Source organism: Pongo pygmaeus, chromosome 13 (assembly GCF_028885625.2).
Source record: "Pongo pygmaeus isolate AG05252 chromosome 13, NHGRI_mPonPyg2-v2.0_pri, whole genome shotgun sequence".
Taxonomy (NCBI): domain Eukaryota; kingdom Metazoa; phylum Chordata; class Mammalia; order Primates; family Hominidae; genus Pongo; species Pongo pygmaeus.
The window spans coordinates 118,080,092-118,097,450 of NC_072386.2; the positions used below are offsets into that span (position 1 = coordinate 118,080,092).

Genomic DNA, 17,359 nt, shown 5'->3' on the forward strand with positions numbered 1-17,359 from the left:
CTGCAACCTTCTCATATTTTATATACTTAGATGGAAAATTATTTTTTCATTACAGTTTTGATTTATGTCACATAATGTGTTTCTTTTATAAAGAAAAGTCATTGCTTTTTACCTTTATTATAAGTAAGTTTTCTTTCTGCACCTTTGGCCACGGTTGCTGTTTCAGTTCACTGTGATTGGAACCAGCTGCATTCCTGCCTGTAGACTTCTAAGAAAAGTTGAATGGTTAGATCTTAAAGCTCCTCCTTCTTCCCTGCATCTCATGAAAAATATTAAGGCACAGGAGCTTGTCAAAACCCTTCAGATTATTTTGTGTGGTTTTATTGTTACTCTGCAATAATGTAACCAGAGAACAGCTACTCCTTGTGGTGAGAAGTATTCTCATTGTAATCCCAATGCTTTGGAAGGCCAAGGTGGAAGGATCCCTTGTGCCCAGGAGTTTAAGGCTGCAGTGAGCTAAGATTGCACCACTGTACTCCAGTCTGGGCAACAGAGGGAGACCCTGTCTCAAAAAAAAAAAAAAAAAAGAAAAAAAAAAAAGAAAGCATTTTCAAACTCCTCCTTCTTTTTGAGTCCCCCTCACTCTTTCACATAACATGATATGAAGATAATAATTTGGTTTATCTGCCTTTCCTGGCTCCCTCTCCAGTGTGAGCAGAAAGAAATGTGGACTGGGCCAAGTGCAAAAGAAATAGTGAAATATCAGCTACTAGCCAAGGGGAGATCCAGTTTCACTAGCACTGTTTGCAAATATTTTAATCTGTGTGAAGAAGGTATTTGACCTTTGGCTTTAGTCTAGCCAATTCAATTTTATTCTGTCTCTTCCTACTTAGATTATTCATCAAAAGAAACTTCCTGTTACCCCGTTAAAGCAGCTCAGAAGAGTTCTTCTGCAGGCCTTCTTTTTTTTTTTTTTTTTTTTAGACAGAGTCTCACTCTATTGCCCAGGCTGGAATGCAATGGCACGATCTCGGCTCTCTGCAACCTCCGCCTCCCAGGTTCAAGCCATTCTCCTGCCTCAGCCTCCTGAGTAGCTGGGATTACAGGCATGCACCACCACACCCAGCTAATCTTTGTATTTTAGTAGAGATGGGGTTTCACCATGTTGGCCAGGCTGGTCTCGAACTCCTGACCTCATGATCCGCCCGCCTTGGCCTCCCAAAGTGCTGGGATTATAGGTGTGAGCCACTATGCCCGGCCAGCAGGCCTTCTTTGTGAGTGTGGAGAACTGAGTTTGACAGGACCTTGGTCTGACAGATTTTATAGAAGTTTGGGTCATACCTCCTAGTGGGCCTTGCACACTGTGGGGAAAGTTCCCCTCTCTGTCTTTTGTACAAACAGATCAGCATGATAGCCCAAGCTGAAGGTTGCTTGGTTCATCTTTGGCAGAAGGCAAGAGGCAAGAGTAGTAAAGACAGTGCTTTTTAGGTATACCCAGATGGAGCTGTTTATAACCAAATGTGTCTGCTCATATTCTTTGCAGCAGTTAGCATGCCCATTCTTCTTTTGTGTTTTTTATGCCCTTTTCCTATATAGGGGGAAAAAAACACTGTGTCTCAACCCCACCAACAGTTTAATGCATTATGTTTTATTATTCTTGCTTTTCAAATAAGGAAACAGGCTTAGAAAGGGGCAATGGTTTGAACCTGCAAGTTCTTTGACTCCAGAGCCCTTGCTTTCCCCACGTCTGCCATGCAGAGCCAGGCTAAGTGCCTTGTGTCAGCTGGATCTGGCTGGTGTTTTTCATGTTAAACTAATTTGTAAGCTTTATGAGCTTGTATCTGTGTTTTTCCTTTTTTTCCTGAAGTTTCTTGCTTCACAGTATAGCATAAAAAACCCCAAGGACTATTTTAGAGCATTCTTCCAAATCAGCAGCATTAGAGCCACCCACAATTTGACAAGAGTCACAGGTCTGAGGAGTGACATAGCAAGGGCAAGAGGTGGACCCTACTGATCAGGCTGATGGTGTTTTGCCTATGAAAAGGGGGCAAGAGGCTGTTCTGGCAACATTATTTGTCTACAAAGGCCAAGAAGTGAGTTCTGCACACTCACGGGAAGGGAAGTCATCGGCCACAGGGTAGGAGCATCCTGCCTACATAATCTTTTCTGTGTACCCGACTGGCTGAGTCACACAGAAAATCATCTAACTGCAGTGTCAGCCTATGGAGTTTGAGGCATTGATCCACTCTGCAAACACCAAGTGCCTCCTCTCCAGAGGAGGTCATGTCCATTGGGGGAAGGACGGAAGTAAACAGGGGATCACAAAGCAGTGATAAATGCTGTGATAAGAATACACATCTAGTGCTCGAGTTATCAAGCATTAGATGCTGTGGGAGTACAGAAGGGCAGTTGCCTAAGTCTTTAAAGATAGTCTTGTGGTCAGGATTGAAAAATGTTGGTTGCTAGAACCATCAGGTGACTGCAATATGTCAAATGACTATCTTCATCATACCGGTTAGCCTCGGAGTGCTTCACATGTCTTATATACATTACCTTGCTTCACAACTCTCCTGGAAGATAATGGTCATCCGCACTTAGAGATGAGGAAACACAAGGCCCAGAGAGGGATTACAAGCCAAGCCTCTTACTCCCATGCCCTGGCTCTTTCCAGAATTACACCAGCATTCCACCGCAGCTGCCTGCACCCAGAGTGTTGGGTATGAATTGGGTACAACTGGTGAGATCCAACAGTGCCTCATCATTCGACTTGGGTGCACACGGGGAGAAGGTGGCATTAAAATCCACAGGGAACTCAAAATATGGAGGCAGGTAGATGAAGATTCAAGAGTCAGGACTCCCTGTGAAGTGAGTGACACTTAAGAGGGGGAGTGGAGCCCAGATTTGTCACACATACGGCGTGGGGGACCCCACCTACCACTGGTCCTCAGCACCTGGAGACCCGAGCCTTCAGCAATCTGGGAAGCATGAAAGTGGGTTTCGGTGCACAGGGCCACGCCTCCGCCGCCAGCAGCCCAGCGGGAGCGTCTGACCAGTCTCGGCCTCCGAGAGGAGAGGGAGGCGGCCCAGGACAGTCTGCTTAGAGGCTCTCTCCCCTGCAGAGCTGGGCCCAGGCAGCGGTCAGACGCCTCCAATACAGGCCCCAGGGCAGCGATTAAAGCGGGGCAGGAACTGCAGACCTGACCGTGCAGGACAGGTGCAGCTTCTCGGAGTTGGGGGCGGGAAGTCTCGGGCTGAGGCCCACGTGCTTCGCCTTCGCCCCGCCTCTACCCTCATTGGTTGAAGCCAGATTGAGAGGCGGTGCCAGAAAAAAAACTCCTCCCTCCAACCTCATTGGCCAGCTCAGTTCTGAGGCAGCTCTCTGGCCCCGTCTATGGGCTCCCACTACACTCCAGTTGGGTGGATGTTCTCCCAGACGGAAACTCCGCCCCACCTGTACCTTGGGCCGCTCCGCCCTAGGGGCGGTTCCAGCGCGCTGCGCTAATCGGCTCTATGCTTCCATTGGTCTGCTTTAATGTGAAGGGCGGGTCCTAGCGTATTCGCTAGCCCTGCCTTGCGTTCCTATTGGCTGCTCCTGCTCTGCGGTTCCGATCCCGCCCAGCACCGTCCCCCGCCCCTCGCCGCCGCCCATTGGCTGCGAGAGGCCGGTGCGCGCCGCACTAGCCGGGCCGGTGGCGGTTCAGGCGCCAGAGCTGGCCGATCGGCGTTAGCCGCGGCCATGACGCCCGAGGACCCAGAGGAAACCCAGCCGCTTCTGGGGCCTCCTGGCGGCAGGTGAGCTCCGGGGAACCCGGGCCCGGACGCGGCCTCGCCCTCCCGCCCCTCCGCGTCCGCTCCGCTCACCCTCAGCCCTGTCCCCCCAGCGCGCCCCGCGGCCGCCGCGTCTTCCTCGCCTCCTTCGCCGCTGCCCTGGGCCCCCTCAGCTTCGGCTTCGCGCTCGGCTACAGCTCCCCGGCCATCCCTAGCCTGCAGCGCGCCGCGCCCCCGGCCCCGCGCCTGGACGACGCCGCCGCCTCCTGGTTCGGGGTGAGGCCCCGGGCTCGCTCCTTCAGCCCTGGGACCCCGCGCCCTCCTCTCGGGACGGGCATCGGGACCCTCCGCCCCCCACCCTTCCCCTCGGGACACGCATCGGGCCCCGCCGCCACCACTTTTCACCACGAGATGGGCATTGGGCCTCTCTGCCCCCCATCCCTTCCTTCGGGACGGGCATCGAGCCTCTCAGCCCCCACCCCTCCCCTCGGGACGAGCACCGGGCCCCTCAGCCCCCACCCCTCCCCTCGGGACGAGCACCGAGCCCCGGCTCCTTTGCCTCTGAGCCCGCGGGAGGTGGGCGGAGGGGGAGGATGGGCTGCGGCTTCGGCGCCCCGCCCTCAGCAGCCGCCCACCTCCAGGCCGTCGTGACCCTGGGTGCCGCGGCGGGGGGAGTGCTGGGCGGCTGGCTGGTGGACCGCGCCGGGCGCAAGCTGAGCCTCCTGCTGTGCTCCGTGCCCTTCGTGGCCGGCTTTGCCGTCATCACCGCGGCCCAGGACGTGTGGATGCTGCTGGGGGGCCGCCTCCTCACCGGCCTGGCCTGCGGTGTTGCCTCCCTAGTGGCCCCGGTGAGTGTCCCGTCTCGCGAGTGTCCTGTCTCGCGGCCTGAGACCGAGGAGGAGTGGGACAAACCGCTCCCCAGGCCTGGGGGCGCGGCTCCCCCTGGCGGGACCTTCTGGGTGCCAGGCTTGAAGTCCCTGCGTTATCTCGCGGTCCCTCCCGTCGACCCTGGGAAGGATCCTGCTGTTCTCTCCATTTTACACTGAGGTCATGACATGCAGTCTCGGAAAGGTGAAGTCCTTTGCCCAGGCAGGGTCCACAGCTAGTCAGAGGGGAAGCAGTTGCAGGAACCCAGGGTTGTTCCACTTAGCCGTGCCCCTCTTTTGCTCTACAAACCTGCGGTTGATCCACAGGAGCCCACTCCCTACATTTTGGTTTTCATCCCTGGCTTCGGGTCAATGACTGCAATTAGCAGGAAGTTCCTGTCCTGATTTCTCTTGGGGCAAAGGCTGCTGGCCTCTGTGTTCCCCTTCCCTTCTCACAGGCCAGCCTCTCTGGCTTCCCCATCTTCCCCCTTTCCCCCTCCTGACTCAGGCTGCCCACTTGGGAGCCCCGAACATCTGGGTCAAATCCTGGTTCTGCCACTAACCTGAGCAGAGTGCCTCCCTGGGCCTCAGTTTCCTTCTCTGGAAAACAAGGATTATGGCATTAGCCCCTGAGGTAGTGGTCAGGATTCAGTGGGACTTTGGATAGACAGCCCCTGGCATGGCTTGTGGAGGACTGGATCCTGATAGCTTGGTGACCCGTGAACTGCCCCCAGCCATGGGCTTGGACAATATCTCACCCAAGTGAGGTTGAAAGCAGCCGCTCAAGCCCCTCCCTGGGTGCTCATTTCACCAACATTTGCTAACCGGCAGCAGCAGCTGGACCAGAAGAGGGTGGGGAAGAAGCTGGGCCTTTTATGTCTTTGGTTTTTTTAACTGGGCAGAAACACACCTGTGTTAGGGGCCTAACCTATGGAGTAACCTTAGATGCAGGGGTGAGGGCCTGGTGGCCTGTGGGCCCAGGAGGGAGCAGTGGCAGCCACTGGTAGTGACCGAGGTGGAGAGTTCGTGCTTCTGGTCCAAGGCCACCACTCAAAGCGTGGGCCCTGGGCTAGGATCCTGGGTGGGTGTCACGTGGAGCTGGTTAGCAAGGTGGAATGTTTCGCCTGTCGAGACCTACAGCGTCGAATCTACGTTTTATCCAGGGTGTCTGTGCACCTTGAAGGAAGGCTTGAGAAGCTCTGTGCCCACCGCCTCTCGTCATCATGTGCAGCCCTCTCCGTTACCCTTAATCCCCTTTAAACACCTGCCACAGATCTTTCAGTGGTGGGGACCTGGGGATGGCTCTGCTCACCTAGGCAGGTTCCACTAAGGGGCCTCAGGGCCTGCCGTAACCCCATGCAAGGACTTTCCTCAGCTCTGAATGGCTGAGACCTTTCCGTTTTAAGAACTCTTGGAGCCCGAGTAAAGCTTCATCTTTTTTTTTTTTTTTTAATTTTTTAAATTGTAAAAATTTTTAAAATTTTTATTTATTTTTGAGATGGAGTTTCGCTCTTGTTGCCCAGGCTGGAGTGCAATGGTGGGATCTTGGCTCACCGCAACCTCTACCTCCTGGGTTCAAGTGATTCTCCTCCCTCAGCCTCCTGAGTAGCTGGGATTACAGATGCGTGCCACCAGGCTCAGCTAATTTGGTATTTTTAGTAGAGACGGGGTTTCTCCCTGTTGGTCAGGCCAGTCTCAAACTCCCAACCTCTGGTGATCTGCCTGCCTCGGCCTCCCAAAGTGCTTGGATTGCAGGCGTGAGCCACTGCACCCAGCCGTAAATCCTCATCTTATTGCTGGCAGGTCTACATCTCTGAAATCGCCTACCCAGCAGTCCGGGGGTTGCTCGGCTCCTGTGTGCAGCTGATGGTCGTCGTCGGCATCCTCCTGGCCTACCTGGCAGGTATAGTTGTCATTATCTCTGGCTTCCCGTTTGTGGTCATGTGGCCATTTTACAGATGTGTAAACAGAGGTTCAGTGAGGTCAAGGGACTTGTCTGAGGTCACACAGCCAGTGCCCAACATGCCAGGCTCACCTTCCTGGGACCTTGGGATAGGTGAGTCTTTTGTGACGGAGTCTTGCTCTGTCGCCCAGGCTGGAGTGCAGTGGCAGCTCACTGCAACCTCCGCCTCCTGGGTTCAAGCGATTCTCCTGTCTCAGCTTCCCAAGTAGCTGGGACTACAGGCATGTGCCACAACACCTGACTAATTGTTTGTATTTTTAGTAGAAAGGGGGTTTCACCTTGTTAGCCAGGATGGTCTTGATCTCCTGACCTCATGATCCGCCCACCTCAGCTTCCCAAAGTGCTGGGATTACAGGTGTGAGCCACCGCGCCCAGCCGATAGGTGTGTCTTATGACTGAGCTCCAGGGAGAGCTGGAGAAGGTGATATCCTCATCTTTCCTGAAGCCCCCTCTAGGGGTGTGGGAAGGGCTGACTGGTTAGGTCAGTACCTTACTGTGCAGTGACAAACCAGAGGGCTCCAGAGGTGGGTGGGTCCCTGTAAAAATCTTCAGCCCAGGCACGTAAAGGGCTGAGCGAGTCCTCCTGAGAATGTCAGTGCCGGATTCACCACTTCGGCGAATTGCAACGTGAAGGAGGCCGGGTCCTAGGGACCCCGAGGGGCAAAGTTGGGCCAGCATGAAGAAGCTTCAGGAGACAGGTGTGTTCTCATTAGAAAGAGGCCAGACTTTAGAGGCCAGACCCAGTGGCTCACACCTGTAATCCCAGCACTTTGGGAGGCAGAGGCGGGCGGATCACTTGAGGTCAGGAGTTCGAGATCAGCCTGGACAACATGGTGAAACCCCATTTCTATTAAAAATACAAAAATTAGCCAGGCGTGGTGGTGGGCACCTGTAATCCCAGCTACTTGGGAGGCTGAGGCACAAGAATTGCTTGAACCCGGAAGGCTGAGGTTTCAGTGAGCTGAGATCGCACCACTGCACTCCAGTGTGGGCGACACAGTGAGACTCTGTCTCAAAAAGAAAGAAAAAATGAGGGCAGGCTTCAAATCTGACCATCCTGGGTTTGAGGATAGCCTCTCCTACATGCTGTGTGACCTTGGCCAAGTCACACCACCTCTGGAAGGCTCAGTTTCTCTGTCTTGAAATGGGCATAACCTCATCTAGTCCAGTACCTGTCCATTAAATTAAGTGACACATGAAAAGTGCCTAATAGTGGGCTCCAAATGAGAATTTTCAAGCGATGACTTGAGAACCATGGGGATCATCGGGGTAGGAGGCCTCAGGGGCCTGACGGGCTATGGCCTGGCCCAGGACACAAGCCCTCTGCATCTTCAGGGCAGATGATACACAGGTCTTTGGTGTTTCATTTTTACCCACTTAACCACCCTAACAAATTCAGAATCCTGCCAGCGATCTAGCTACCTTGGGAGACCTGAGTAAACCAAAGCCCCCACTGTGTGCAGGTGTTGACATTCATCATTTTGGGGACAGGTACTGGGTGTCCACCCACCCGTGGCACTATCTTCAGCTCATCTTAATATGTACTTATTGCTTCTCCTGCCTTTCCTGATCAATTTCTGTGAGTTTCGATCCACTGTGGTGGGTGAACTCTGATAACTCCACAAAGTGACATGATGGTGACACGTTTGTTTCACACTGGGGCAATCATGTTCCAACAACTAGACTTCATAGAACGATTGTCTGCACCCCCAGCACAGAAGAAAAATAGGGACATCATGGCTATCTTAGAGGTATTTTTCCACTGGGAACCAGGGATGGGTAAGCCTTGGGCTTAGGAAAAATTAATAATTAGAGCAGCAATGCCCTAGACTCATTTATTCCAGGGCCCCTTTGTAAGAGAACCTTTTACCTTTATATAAAACTAGGTAATTCTGCACTTATGCTGTTCTTCATATGTCAAGATAGCAAAATCCTCTCACCTCCTTACTTTCATGTATACTTTGAATAGATAATGCATTCAAATGACTCAACACTCAAGTGCCAGAGTGGAGAGATGTCCAGTGAAAAGCCTCCTCCGCCTCTGTCCCTTTCCTGTCTGGGGGAGCCCCCATTGCCTGTTTCTTGGTAGCCTTCAGAGAGTCTGTTCATATGAGGGATATGCATATTTATCCTCCCTCCCCCACCTCTTCTACAAATGGTGCCACATCATACCACGCGGACACGCAGCAAGCACCTCATCCTTTGTTTTGTGGCTACATAAATGTTTTGCTGAACAGATGCAGCCTAGTAATGTCCGCGTTGTCCTACCCACCGTCGCTTCCGCAGCTGGTGTGATTGGCCCGTGCCATGTGCCTTCATGAACAGTTGTGATAATGGCAATGTCAGTAGCAAACACCAGGGCAGATGTGCAGAGGCAGTGAGGCCCCATCTCTGAAGCTGAGTCTTTGAGGCTGGCAAGGCCCAGGCTGGCTCACCCTGGCTCTGATGCCAGCCTCCCCCACCCACCCCCCGCAGGCTGGGTGCTGGAGTGGCGCTGGCTGGCCGTGCTGGGCTGCGTGCCCCCCTCCCTCATGCTGCTGCTCATGTGCTTCATGCCCGAGACCCCGCGCTTCCTGCTGACTCAGCACAGGCACCAGGAGGCCATGGCCGCCCTGCGGTTCCTGTGGGGCTCCGAGCAGGGCTGGGAAGACCCCCCCATCGGGGCTGAGCAGGTGAGAGTCTGGGAGGCAGAGCTGACAGGAGTGGGACAGCAGTCACGGGAGGGTAGCACAGCCTGTTCCCAAGGCCACACTTGGGGGGGCGGGGGACAGGGAGGTACCTGTCCACTCTTCACCCTCAGCAAGGACAGGCCCAGTGTGTCCTGTCTTTGAGCAGGCCAAGACAGCTAGAGCCCCACGGAGCTGGGCCCTGGCCTCCAAAGTCACCAGCAAAGCCCGAGCTTTGACCCTTACTGTCCCAGGAAGAGAATGGCCAGGCCTGGTGGGGGATACAGAGGCAGAGCTGAGGACTTGGATTTAACAAGGGAGTTGTAAGGCAGGGTAGAGGGTTAAAAGTCTGGGTTTTAGAGTCACCCAGGCATGGGTTTGAAGCCCCCACGCTGCCCCTCACTTAAGCCTTAGCTCTTCACCTGTGACGTGGGAGTCAGCACATGCTTCACAGTGCTGGGTGGGGCTCAGTGGGTGAAAGGAAGGCGGGGCTTAGGGAGGAGGGTGGAGCTCAGTGGGGAGAGTGGGGTCAGCGAGGAGGATGGGTTCAGTGGGGAGGAGAGGGTCAGTGGAGAGGGCTATAGGAGGTGCTCAGCTAGGGCCAGGCCCAGACCTGAGGCAGGTGCTGGATGTGTTGGTGGTGGCAGGGATGAGGGCAGCAGCTTGCTCTTTGCCCAGATTACCTCTTTGTGGCTCCCCCCACCTATCAGGAAGTACCCTGGGCAGGTGAGGGTCATCTCACCTGACACATGGGGAGGCTGGGACTTGTCTGCACACCTGAGGACACAGGGGGTGCTGGGATGAGGAGCCGAGATGTGGGAGTCAGCACTCCCCAAGCCTTAGGACAGTAGACCCACAGAGCGGGGCCGCTTGCGGGAGGGGAGAGAGAAATCCTGATGGCCATTATCCGTCAGAGCAGAGCTTCCACCTGGCCCTGCTGCGGCAGCCCAGCATCTACAAGCCCTTCGTCATCGGCGTCTCCCTGATGGCCTTCCAGCAGCTGTCAGGGGTCAACGCCGTCATGTTCTATGCAGAGACCATCTTTGAAGAGGCCAAGTTCAAGGTAAAAGGGCCCTGCCTGGGCTGCCTCGTCCAGCCCCCACAAAGATGGAGCTTCCTCCCCAAGCCCAGGGCCCAGCCACCCAGCACAGGCCTGGAGAGGGAGGGAGCCAGCTCTCGGCTGGCCCGCCTGACCTGCCTGGGCTCTGTCTCCCCTAGGACAGCAGCCTGGCCTCGGTCGTCGTGGGTGTCATCCAGGTGCTGTTCACAGCTGTGGCGGCTCTCATCATGGACAGAGCAGGGCGGAGGCTGCTCCTGGTCTTGTCAGGTGAGTGTTCACCCCTGTGCAGCCTCCCCGCCATGGGCTGGAGGGCCTTTGCCAAGGCCACCACACTGCAGGAGGAGGACAGGGAGCATTTGTGATGACAAACATCGTGGACTAATGCGGTCATGATTTGACAGCAGCTCGTCACCAAGCACTCACTGCAGGCCTGTCCATGCTAGTGGCACTCCCACACCACGCCTTTAACCTCTGTGGTGAACCCACCAGAAGGCACCGTCACAGCCCCAGCTTATGATGGGAAAACTGAGGGCCAGGAAGGTGAAGTGACTCAGGAGTTTGTGGGTCCTTCTGGACAAGTGACTTTACCTCTCTGAGCCTCAGTCTCCCTCTCTGGGAAGTGGGGGTAATGGCAGTGCCTCCCTCAGCGCCATTTTGAGGAGTGGGAGGTGATCCACGTGAGGCCTTCAGCAAGAGCTGCGGCCTGTGGACATTGGTACCCAGCAGCTGCTGCAAAGATGACTGTCGGGGCTGAGGGTTACCCGCTGCTGCTTCTGCGCCGTTACCTCCCATTTCCTCGGCCCAGAGGGTCTGCTCCAGGAACTTTTTGCAGTTCGCTCAGGTCCAAGGCGGTGTGGCTGCCACCCAGTCAGGGCTCCTGTGGCCAAGATGCCAGAACACCAAGCTGGCCGCTCTCTGGGAGCCGGGCCTGCTCCTCTCAGAGGCATCCAGGCCATGCTGCTGCGCCCTGGGCCGTTCCCTGGGTGCCCCGCCCACTGCTACCCTCCCACCTGCAGGTGCGGTCATGGTGTTCAGCACGAGTGCCTTTGGCGCCTACTTCAAGCTGACCCAGGGTGGCCCTGGCAACTCCTCGCACGTGGCCGTCTCGGCGCCTGTCTCCGCACAGCCTGTTGATGCCAGCGTGGGGCTGGCCTGGCTGGCCGTGGGCAGCATGTGCCTCTTCATCGCCGGTAAGGGGGCCTGTGGGAGGCTGGGCGAGGAGTGGGAAGTGAACCCCCGGCCCTGCTCTGGCGGCTCCCGGCAGGTGGGGTCTTCCCCAGCCTCACCTCTGGTCTCGTAGGTTCCAAGCTCTGCATTTCTAGCTCTGACCACATGCAGCTGCTGAACTAGGCCCCTCTGCGTTCCTTTCACTTAATCCCCTGAGCCGCCCTCGAGCAGGCCCCATTGTGACCCCATCTCAGAGACAGAGCCTGTGCCTGAGGAGGGAAGAGGCTGGCCAAGGCCTTGGCAGGAAAGCATGGAGCTGGCGGGACCACACTGGGATCCAGGACCCCACAGCCCCACAGGCTGGGAAGCTGGGTCTCTTGGCTCTGCAGTGAGCTGAGGAGCCCAGCCCTGCAGGCCCTGATGCCTGTCTTGCCTGTCTCGCTCCCACAGGCTTTGCGGTGGGCTGGGGGCCCATCCCCTGGCTCCTCATGTCAGAGATCTTCCCTCTGCATGTCAAGGGCGTGGCGACAGGCATCTGCGTCCTCACCAACTGGCTCATGGCCTTTCTTGTGACCAAGGAGTTCAGCAGCCTCATGGTGAGTGCAGGCTCCACCAGCATCACGTTCGTGCAGGCTCCACCAGCATCACGTTCGTGCAGGCTCCACCAGCATCACGTTCGTGCAGGCTCCACCAGCATCACGTTCGTGCAGGCTCCACCAGCATCACGTTCGTGCAGGCTCCACCAGCATCACGTTCGTGCAGGCTCCACCAGCATCACGTTCGTGCAGGCTCCACCAGCATCACGTTCGTGCAGGCTCCACCAGCATCACGTTCGTGCAGTCAGCCGAGAAGTACTTTCTAAAACCACTTGTATTGCAGAAGACCCAGGGTTGTGGCCTTACATGCAGCCTGAGCCCCACCATGCCTGGGCCACTGGCCATCTTGGGCAAGGCGAAGTGGAGGCAGATGGGCTGGGCCAGATGGGGAACCCAGGCTGTGACCCCTTGGGAGTCCTCTGCCTGTCCTGGCAGTCAGACAGCACAGCTGCCCCCTCCCCTTAGTGAACGTCAGGAAAGTGGGCCTTCAGCCTAAGGTCTACATGGGAAGAGTTGACAGGACTGGGCTGCAGCCCCACCCTGGCTACTTCCTTGCTGTGTGACCTTGGGTATGATGCTTACCTTCTCTGAGCCCGCTTCTCTGGCTGAAACTGGAGGATAGTAACAGCAGCTTGCTCTTAAGGCTGATGGGAGCATTAATTCAGTTCATCCTGTTGCTGCCTTCTCACGAATGGACTGGCACAGGTGTGGTCCCTGTCCTGGGGCTTCCCAGCCAACAGAGAGACAGTTCTGGGGTAGATGATCTGGTTGTTTGTTAAGTCATTTGTGCCCTCCAGGTCTCCTGGCATGTGCCATGTCCAGGCCCATTCAAGGCGCCAGGGAGAGCAATGAACAAGATGGACGGGGTCCCCTTGATGACAAGGACGGGAAAGGCCATGGCAGTAGTAGGGGAATGAACCCCAGTGGGGCTGGGTTAGGATGTGGCGGGGCGGGTCAGTGAGGGGCCAGCCTGGAGTCTGTGCAGAGTCTAGGACCCGCCTGGGGAGCACAGCGGGGGGGCCGGGCCGATGCCTGGGGGTGGAGATTACTTGCTGCAGCTGGGAGGGGATGGGCAGCAAAGGAAGAAGGAAAAGAAGCCAAGAAGGAGGTGACAAAGGACCTAACAGTCCTTTTTTAGGAGAGAAAATGTCCAAGAGGCCAAGAGAAGGCCTTCAAGGAGGGAGAGATCCAGGTCCCAGAGGACCAGGAGCTGAGAAGCACCTTTTTAGTTCTGACACGTGGGAGGTCACAGTGGTGGCGGATGGCAGGGACGGGTTCTGACTGAAGGGGACGGCTCACTCCTGCCTCCATGCCACTAGCCCCAAGAGTCCCCATGTGCTCCTGGGGCCATGCTCGCTTTGCCCTGTCTCACCCATTTCCACCACACTATGAAAGAACCCCCCGGGGGCCTCAGGGTGGGGCCAAAACTGAGGGTGGAGGGTCGGTCCGTGGGCCCTGGAGTCAGACCTGGAGCAGGAGCCCAGCTGTCACTGGATAGCGGGTCTCTGGCCTTGAGGCAGTCACTTCATTGCTGTGAGCCTCAGTTTCCCCAGCCATACGACCTCAGTATCTTGGACAGTGCTTGGCCCAAGCCACCAGACTGGATGCCAGACTATCCTCCACGTCCCAGAGCTGGGTGGAGACAAAATGGGTGTGGCCTTGGGCAGGGCAGGCTGGGTCAGGGGACTGGACCCCCTGGTGGCAGAGCTGTCTCAGTGATTGCGTGGGGCCTCCTGATCTCTCCCCGCGTCCACCTGTGGCCTTTCCTTTCTCTGCAGGAGGTCCTCAGGCCCTATGGAGCCTTCTGGCTTGCCTCCGCTTTCTGCATCTTCAGTGTCCTTTTCACTTTGTTCTATGTCCCTGAAACTAAAGGAAAGACTCTGGAACAAATCACAGCCCATTTTGAGGGGCGATGACAGCCACTCACTAGGGGACGGAGCAAGCCTGTGACTCCAAGCTGGGCCCAAGCCCAGAGCCCCTGCCTGCCCCAGGGGAGCCAGAATCCAGGAGCACAGCCCCTTGGAGCCTTGGTCTGCAGGGTCCCTCCTTCCTGTCATGCTGCCTCCAGCCCACGACCCGGAGCTAGGAAGCTCACTGCCTCCTGTTCCAGCTCCTGCTGCTGCTCTGCGGACTCGAACACCTTCGAGCTTTGCAGACCTGCGGTCAGCCCTCCATGCACAACACTAAAGCAGCAGAAGGGGAGGTGGGCCTCTGGGATCTTTGTCTTCTGGCTGGAGGTGCTTTTGGAGGTTGGGTGCTGGGCACCCGGTCGGTCCTCTCACACGGCTGCCTTATCGGGAAGGAACTTTGTTTGCCAAATAAAGATTGACACAGAAAATCAAGTCAGTGTCTCTGGGCTTTGTGCAGGCTCAGTTTGAAAAGGGTTTATTCCCATCACTTCCAGGACTAGACGCTGCACAGGACACCCTGTGGCTTTACTTGCTCATGGTCAGCCAAGCTTACCCTTGGCACTAACAAGTCATTTCTGGCTCCTTCCTTGGGCTCAGTTCCCTGGGTCATCAGCCATCAAATCTTGTTGAGTTTAAAAAATAAACAGCAAAAAAAAACAAAACAAAACCTTTTGTTCTGTTTAATGGAGCCAGAAGTCTTTTATAATTTTATTATTAATTAGCTAATATGTGTTCATTGTAGGGAAATTAAAAAACAGATTTAATATCATTTTTATAGCTGTTAACCAGCTGCTAGGCATTTTACAAATATTAACTTATTTATTTGGATAAACAATGATAAAACTATTTACAGCCACCCCTTTCCGGAGATAACATCTCTGTTGGGATTTTGTTCTGCCAGGCACAATGGCTCACACCTTTAATCCCAGTGATTTGGGAGGCTGAGGCAGGAGGATCTCTTGAGCCCAGGAATTCGAGGCTGCACCACTGTACTCCAGCCTGGGAGACAGAACGAGACCCCAACCCCACCCCAGCAAAAAAAAAAAAGATTTCAGTTCTATCTTGAAAGACCTCACTTCCAACACACATGCTGTCTAGCAACGCTAAGTAGAGGGGACCATTCTTTCCATCTCACAGCTGCTTTGTCCACTTCCCAGACCTGCAGCCCCAGCGCCTGCCCACCTTGGCATCTCCCATTAAGTCACATAATGAGGGCAGAGAGCAGGGGCCTGTTTTTGCGGACACTTGAAATACAGCATGGACCAGGCAGAGCAAGGCGCCGGATCAGATCAGTTCCAGAAGATCTGCAGCAGCTGCTCTGATTTCAGTGAAATGTGTGAAACCATGCACAGGACTTTGGACAACTCTCAGCTGTAGCAAATCCAGTTTCCCCGCGGGCCTTCCAGAAGCAGGGTCCTGTCTCCGCGCAGGAGCATCTCCTGTGGCAATGGCTGCACCTCGGCATCCGCATTACCAGTGCTTGCGTGGCAGTCCACTAATCGGGTGAGAACCATATTGCTTTTTGCATTTCAATGAAGTAATAGTAGCAATTTATCAAGCACTTTTTTTTCCAGACTGGTATAAAATTGTATGTGCTTCTGTAAACCATCTAACAATAAAAGTAAAATGCAAAGGGGAACCGGGCACGGTGGCTCGTGCCTGTAATCCCAGCACTTTGGGAGGCCAAGGTATGTGGAGTCAGGAGTTCAAGACCAGCCTGACTAACATGGTGAAACCCTCGTCTCTACTAAAAATAGCAAATTAGCTGGGCATGGTGGCACTTGCCTGTAATCCCAGCTACTCAGAAGGCTGAGGCAAGAGAATTCGCTGAGGCTGAGGTGAGAGAATCTCTTGAACCCAGGAGGCGGAGGTTGCAGTGAGCCAAGATCGCGCCACTGCACTCCAGCCTGGGGGACAGAGTGAGACTCTGTCTCAAAAATACATACATACATAAAATAAAAATCATTAGAGATATATTCTCTTTCCAGCAGCTTTGTGCCTGGAGGTTATGGATGTGGGGCTCTCGCTGCCCTCTTGCCACCGACTGGAGCTTCAGACTGAAGCTTAACATGGGCCAAAGCAAGCATGTAGGAGAGATGGGGAGGTTGGGGGAGATGATGGGGAGGTGGGGGAGATGATGGGGAGGTGGGGGAGATGATGGGGAGGTGGGGGAGATGATGGGGAGGTGGGCGGAGATGATGGGGAGTTGGGGGGAGATGATGGGGAGGTGGGGGGAGATGATGGGGAGGTGGGGGGAGATGATGGGGAGGTGGGGGGAGATGATAGGGAGGTGGGGAAGATGATGGGGAGGTCGGGGGAGGTGGAGATGATGGGGAGGTGTGGGAGATGATGGGGAGGTGGGGGCAGATGATGGGGAGGTGGGGGGAGATGATGGGGAGGTGGGGGAGATGATGGGGAGGTGGGGGAGATGATGGGGAGGGGGGGAGATGATAGGGAGGTGGGGGAGATGGGGAGGTGGGGGAGACAATGGGGAGGTGGGGGAGACGATGGGGAGGTGGGGGGAGACGATGGGGAGGTGGGGGGAGACGATGGGGAGGTGGGGGAGATGATGGGGAGGTGGGGGAGATGATGGGAATCTGGGGGGAGATGATGAGGTGGGGGGAGGTGATGGGGAGGTGATGGGGAAGTAGGGGAAGAGATGGGGAGGTGGGAGGTGATGGGGAGGTGGGGGAGATGATGGGGAGGTGGGGGGAGATGATGGTGAGGTGGGGGTAGGTGATGGGGAGGTAGGGGGAGGTGATGGGGAGGTGGGGGGAGATGATGGGGGGGTGGGGGGAGATGATGGGGAGGTGCACATCAAAATGTGAACAGTGCTGCCCTGCCACTTGACCTTTTGAAAGCTGCCTTGAAAATAAGCTTTCTGGGTCCAAATGATCCTTTGCTCAAGCAAAGCCACTGATACATGGCTTTAGGTGAGTAATATATAAAACCCAGAGCTTATGAGTGCAGGAAGGAAGTATTCACAACATTATGGTTATATAAACATCGTTACTGTAAACCTAATGAAATGGACTTAAAGACATAATCCTATGTCAGTCAGCCTGTGTTACTCAAAAAGGAATATTCTAAGCAGCAATATAAAATGGATTTTCTCTTATACTACATCAGTTAATTAAAATAATGCCAGATTTGTGTTTGTACCTTATTTAGGACATGATAATATTAGATTTCTTTTTTTCCTGCAGTTTTGTTGTTGTTGTTGTTTTTTCCTTCTTAAGAAACACGTCATTTTCTTCGCCATATGACTGAGGTCTTTCCCCTTTGTAATATGCTAGCTGTTGCATGGAATCCATTTTTTTTCTCCTTCTGACCTCTTGTTTTGGGGGACCTGCTGCAAAGCTGTTTTCTTTTCATTGATTCCTGGGTTAATTTCTCTGCTTCTTGGTTCCACACCTTGCTCCT

The 17,359-nt window shown here is 54.9% G+C and overlaps 1 protein-coding gene across 5 annotated transcripts; it reads left to right on the forward strand.

Moving 5' to 3' along the window:
* The first annotated feature begins 3,569 nt into the window (after positions 1-3,569).
* SLC2A8 (solute carrier family 2 member 8) lies at positions 3,570-15,884 on the forward strand. Of its 5 annotated transcripts, none has more exons than XM_054500021.1 (10): positions 3,570-3,732; positions 3,822-3,984; positions 4,350-4,556; positions 6,378-6,477; positions 9,013-9,209; positions 10,123-10,266; positions 10,422-10,530; positions 11,280-11,453; positions 11,881-12,026; positions 13,805-14,368. In XM_054500021.1, the coding sequence occupies exons 1-10, from the start codon at positions 3,677-3,679 to the stop codon at positions 13,940-13,942; spliced, it is 1,434 nt and encodes a 477-aa protein (XP_054355996.1). In that variant the 5' UTR covers positions 3,570-3,676; the 3' UTR covers positions 13,943-14,368. The 5 variants fall into 5 exon arrangements, with proteins under 5 accessions (XP_054355996.1, XP_063506401.1, XP_054355995.1 ...); XM_063650331.1 differs by lacking the exon at positions 13,805-14,368 and adding an exon at positions 14,838-15,884 and having other exon boundaries at positions 3,584-3,732; XM_054500020.2 differs by having other exon boundaries at positions 3,584-3,732; positions 11,881-12,208.
* Positions 15,885-17,359: the final 1,475 nt, after the last annotated feature.

Coding starts and splice junctions, on each gene's coding strand:
- SLC2A8 (XM_054500019.2), top strand. CDS start 3,677: ATGACGCCCGAGGACCCAGAGGAAACCCAGCCGCTTCTGGGGCCTCCT. Junction 3,733..3,821: donor CTGGGGCCTCCTGGCGGCAG/GTGAGCTCCGGG, acceptor CTGTCCCCCCAG/CGCGCCCCGCGGCCGCCGCG. Junction 3,985..4,349: donor CCGCCGCCTCCTGGTTCGGG/GTGAGGCCCCGG, acceptor GCCCACCTCCAG/GCCGTCGTGACCCTGGGTGC.